This window comes from Mus caroli, unplaced genomic scaffold (assembly GCF_900094665.2).
Source record: "Mus caroli unplaced genomic scaffold, CAROLI_EIJ_v1.1 scaffold_18398_1, whole genome shotgun sequence".
Lineage (NCBI taxonomy): Eukaryota > Metazoa > Chordata > Mammalia > Rodentia > Muridae > Mus > Mus caroli.
The window spans coordinates 2,251-7,852 of NW_018391048.1; the positions used below are offsets into that span (position 1 = coordinate 2,251).

The 5,602-nt window shown below is 46.3% G+C and overlaps 1 protein-coding gene across 1 annotated transcript in view; it reads left to right on the plus strand.

Moving 5' to 3' along the window:
• Window positions 1-3,929: 3,929 nt before the first annotated feature.
• Window positions 3,930-5,602, plus strand: part of LOC110288966 (glutathione S-transferase A1) — a gene marked incomplete at its 3' end in the record, with an annotated part of 10,970 nt that continues 9,297 nt past the window's right edge. The window contains exons 1-2 of the mRNA XM_021155191.2: window positions 3,930-3,979; window positions 4,554-4,662. Coding sequence (XP_021010850.1) covers window positions 4,576-4,662 — 87 coding nt within the window. The remainder of the gene's footprint in view (window positions 3,980-4,553; window positions 4,663-5,602) is intronic.

Below are 5,602 nucleotides of genomic sequence, written 5' to 3' on the forward strand. Positions count from 1 at the left end.
CATGTGGTTGCTGGGATTTGAACTCAGGCCCTTCAGAAGAGCAGTTAGTGCTCTAGCCCACTGAGCCATCTCACCAGCCCCAAATATTTCTTATTGCATATGATCCTGAGAAATCACATGGTGAGGGAGAAACAGCATTAATTTACCTTATTTTGCATATATACACATATGTAACATATATACATATAACACACACACACACACACACATCTTCAATCAAGTTATCTGAAAATAACAAGAAGGGCCTGAGTCGGCCCAGTTGGTCATTCTTCAGTATACGGTCACAGGGTCCTTTGAGAGCGATAAGGAAATCATAAGGTAAGGAGATACATATGTTTGAAATGGGGAAGTCTTACACAAGCTGTTTCTTATGCCAAAAAAGGTTACTAAAGAACTGCAGCCATTGTGTTGGGGGGGACCCTCTCAGAGGCAAAGGGGAGGGGTGATTGGGGGCAACATTTGTGATGTAAATAATAAAAGAAAGCTAATTAANAGACAAGAAGTGCATCCATGTTATTTATTATGTTTAGGAGAGAAAGTGGATAAAGACAGCAGAAGGAAGCTATCTCACACAGGGACAAAGTCAGCAGGAGGCTAATCACACAATGTTGAACAAAGGAAATAGATGGGGTGACTTGAACATTTCAGATGGAGCACACAGTGGCCTTGGGACTGATAATTCTTGTCTCTTCATGGGAAAAGCCAAGTTCCCAGGAACCAAAACTCTCATTCCTCCTAGGCCAGATCTTCATCCCCCAAACTGGCCTTGACGAGTCCACTCCTTAGCAAGGACACAGAACTAGGTTCTTTTTTTGTCCTTTTACTGGGGCCTCTGAGGAAGCCTAAGATTGGTCTACTCTCAGCCCAGGCCCAAGACACATTTCAAATCATGGCTAGAATTCTTCACGGGCACAAACTTTTTCCCCCCACTAACTTTTAAGGGACAAAGAGGAACAGCCTCAGAGTGGTGTGACAAAGGGGTCTTGGTGTCTACATTAACCTTCACACTGGGGAAGAGAATTTGGGGAGTCTATACCTTTGAACTTGTCTTTTCCATATTGGGGCTCTGCCCCAGGCTCCAGGGAGCATGGCAGAGCANGCTATACCACCAAGCGGCACTCTCAGCCCCGTGAAAATTTTCTGAAGTCCAAGTAATTTTAAAGGACACATTTGAAGGACACATCAATTTTTTATTTCAGATAAAGTCCAGGAATTGCAACAAAGAGCTTGGACATTTGTTAGTTTGGTGGAGTAGCACATGACAAATCATCCAACTGTCCTTTCTACACCTGCACACAGGGACACATCTCCAACACTCAAGGGAAGTTGGTCACATGTCCATCTGGCCTCTCTCTGTGCACACACCTGGCCAGCCATGGGAACTTGGAACCAAGCCCTGAGAACTTACTTCCTTTCCAGGCTGGGAAAACGCACTCAGCTCTAAGGCAAAGGCAGTCCTCAGCAGGACTCCTGACTCAGCCCTTGCTGTGCACTGTAGATCTCCCAGTTGTCTCTGCTGGGTCTTGGCATTGCTCTCCTGGGACATCTCCTTTCACCACGGGTTTCCTTCCCTCCTCTGCCATAGGCTGTCAGGCGGTGACAGGGACTCTTTCATGAGCAGTGCTCAAACGCAACTCATCCCTGTGGCNNAGNNNCTGCTTGTGGACGTTGTACATCGTGGTGCGCACTAGGCTCCGCACCACGATGTACAACGTCCACAAGCAGAACAAAGAAAACCAGAAAGACAAAAAGAACAGAGGTTTATAATGTGCTGCAGGCAGCTGTTAGGTGACCATGAGGAGCAGCTGCAATCCGAGGGTAGGAAGGCTGACATCTGGGCTGAGGCTGGGTGATGCTGGCCCAGGAGGCAGAGGCCACGTGAGCAGAAAGTCAGGGACTTCTCAGTCTGGAAGGCTGCTCTCTCCAGCCAGGGCTTTTTTTGTTCATTTGTTTGTTTTGGTTTGTTTTTGTTTGTTTGTTTGTTTTGTTGTTGTTGTTTTTGAGACAGGGTTTCTCTGTTGCCCTGGCTGTCCTGGAACTCACTCTGTAGACCAGGCTGGCCTCGAACTCAGAAGTTCACCTGCCTCAGCCTCCCTAATACTGGGATTAAAGGTGGGTGCCACCACGCCCGGCTTCCAGCACGGGCTTTAACGGCTGAGGAGATGATGGGGCTCAGGTTGAATTCCAAGAGCAGAGCTTGCTGATCAGTTAGGAGTCTGTAAGTCTGGTGTCTGGATAGGGTTCTCTCCCATGCAGAGCAAACACAAACGAAGTCATTATCCTGTTCCCTTCTAGCCTTTATCATCCTCTGGCCTTGGAAACTGCTCAGTGCAGGCGATTATAAATCTCCTACTGCACTCCTTCAAAATAGAAATATACATTTGTATATAAACCAGAAAGAGAGCATAAAAAGGAGGGGAGAACATCACAAGTTTATCTGAACTGGCACAGATTAACTCTTTATATACAAAGAGTCCAGCCACACAGGCTTTGGCACATAAATAGAGTGAGAGGAAAAATACACTCAGGCTAAAACTGTCACCAGACAGAGCCTGCACAGCGTGTGCTGATCCTGGGCATCAGTGCAGCGTGCATTGACCATTCCCTAGCTACAGGTGAGGAGCTGATGGTGGGACAGGCACTGACACGTGGTGGCTCCTGGTGGAACTTTTCCTCTGACTCCTTGTTTTTGCATCTCAAAGAGTTTAGATACTTTATTGCCTAAAAATGTTAAATGTTGTGACCAAAAGGTAGTTTTAAGTCACAACTCTTTTTTTTTTTTTTTTTTTTTTTTTTTTTTTTGAGAAAAGGGTTTTTTTTTTTAGCCCTAGCTATCCTGGAACTCACTCTGTAGACCAGGCTGGCCTCAAACTCAGAAATCCACCTGCCTCTGCCTCCCAAGTGCTGGGATTAAAGGCATATACCACCACTGCCTGGCTAAGTCACAACTCTTTTAAAAACAACAACAACAAAACAACCAAAAAAAAAATAGAATCCTTTTAAAAAGACAGACCCTGAAATTTTCTATCCTGTGACAAGGTAAAGACTCTACCCCTGGCCTGTGATGTTGACTTACAGTCACTGAGCAGCAGGGACCCAGCATGTCTGCCNACTGTGCAGAAACTCAGGTGTATCCATCAGGGTTTCCTTCTCAGGGGACTGGATGACATCATGCCATCTCCTTGCAAGAGTGACAGCACTGCACCAAGGAACTTTGTGATTCACCGAGGTTCAGTGAGCACCTGCCCTCGACGTGGTGCACACCTAAGGCGGTTACTTCCCCTGGGATGTGAGGCTGACACATCAGCTACTCTCCTCGAAACATGGTCCAGTTGCAGTGGGAAGCAGAGCAGCAGCAGGAGATGACCCTTCTCCTGCAGCGAGAATTGGGCATTGGCACAGCCAGGGTGACATAAGGCCAACAGAAGNTTCTGAACCAAGTGGTCCAGGAGCCAAAGAACCAGGGAGAGTCTGTGCCTCATTCCCTCCNGGATGGCTGTGCATCCCAAGGCTCAACAGGCTCCCAGGTTTGGTTTGGTTTCTTTCTTTTCTTTAAAGATTTATTTACTTATTATATATAAGTAGTACACTGTCGCTGTTCTCAGACACAGACAAGAGAGCATCAGATGTCATTACNGATGGTTGTNAGCNACCATGTGGTTGCTGGGATTTGAACTCAGGACCTCAGGAAGAGCAGTCAGTGCTCTTAACCGCTGAGCCATCTCCTCCAGCCTGGCTCCCAGCTTTTTCGTCACTGTAGGCTCCAGGCAAGTCTGCTTCTGTCCCTGAGGTGAAGGCCTATGGGCAGCTGAGACTGGTTTGGTGCAGCTGCTGGTTGATGGTTACCAATGGGTGAGAGATTAAGTTACAAAGCTCTCCTGTCTTCGTCAGGGTTTCTATTCCTGCACAAATCAAGAAGCAAGTTGGGGAGGAAAGGATTGATTGAGCTTACACTTCCACATTGCTGTTCATCACCAAAGTAAGGACTGGAACTCAAACAAGTCAGGAAGCAGGAGGTGATGCTGAGGCCTTGAGGGGTGCTAATAACGGGCTTGCTTCCCCAGGCATGCTCAGCTTTCTTTCTTTTCTTTCTTTCTTTCTTTTTGTTTTGTTTTTTTCTTTTGTTTTTTTGTTTTTTTTTTTTGTTTGTTTGTTTTTGGTGTTTCAAGACAGGGTTTCTCTGTGTAGCCCTGGCTGTCCTGGAACTCACTCTGTAGACCAGGCTGTCCTTGAACTCAGAAATCTGCCTGCCTTTCTTATAGAACCCAGGACTACCAGCCCAGGAAGGGCAGTGCTCACAATGGGCCCTTCCACCTTGATCACTAAGAAAATGCCTCACAGCTGGATCTCATGGAGGCATTTCCTCAAGGGAGGCCCCTTTCTCTGATAACTCCAGCTTGTGTCAAGTTGACATACAAAACCAGCCATACATCTCCCTCGGCTCCCTGCAAGCCAGCCATGGAGGAGGCAGACTGCCCTTCTCCAGTGTGTGTTACTAAACACATCCCACTCCACAGGCTTCTGGGCTGATCTCTCTGCCTTTTCACTCCTAGTCCGTGAACCACAGTAGCTGCTATGGCTGGGAAGCCTGTGCTTCACCACTTCAATGCCCGGGGCAGAATGGAGTGCATCAGGTGGCTCCTGGCTGCAGCAGGGGTGGAGGTAGGTTGTGCAGGGTTCTGCAGCTGGACCTTACATCCAGTTTAAAATACTTCTCTAAGCTGAGAGACTCCATGCCAGGAGAAGTTCAGGAAGTTTGCCTTTAATGGTTAACAGTCTAGTACTAAAAAGGGGATGGATCGACTGGACATAGTGAAATTTTACTGTGCTTTCTAGGAAGAAGTCATTCACATTTAAAATCAAATAATTAATCGCTTACTTGAGATTAATCAAATTACATAACGAAACATGGAAACACAAACTTGAATACTGGTTATTAGGTAACACTAATTGATTATTACTGATTTATGGTATGATATTGTGACCTTAGGAAAGCCACTGTTCATTCAAAACGACTCCATATGTTTGGAGTATATATGTGATGTGAGATGTTTGTGCTGTGGACCTGTGACAGCACAGGACTGTGTGACATTACAGTCAGTCTCAGAGAAAATGGGCACAGAGATGAGCAGGGTGACCTGCAGGTGGGGTATTGGAGCTGCAGACTGTCAGATGGAGATATTTATATCTTGTAGTTTTACAGCAGAGAACCTGAGGTTTCTATGATAAAGATGGTTTAAAGGGGCAGGGACTGAAGTGATGGCTTAGTGGTTAAAATCCCACACTGTTCTTACAGAGGACGGGTACAGGCTGCTCAGAAATACCTGTCACTCTAACCCCAGAGGGTTCCCATGCCTTTGACCATCATGGGCAATTGAGCAGACATGTGCACACATACACACACAAACACACACACACACACACACACCTTTCCACATATAGTATAAAAACATTAAAAGGAATAAACTATACCAGAATACTAAATAGAGGTTTGTTTTTTGTTTTTCTTTTCAAGACAGGGTTTCTCTGTGTAGCCCTGGCTGTCCTGGAACTCACTTTGTAGACCAGGCTGGCCTTGAACTCAGAAATCTGCCTGCCTCTG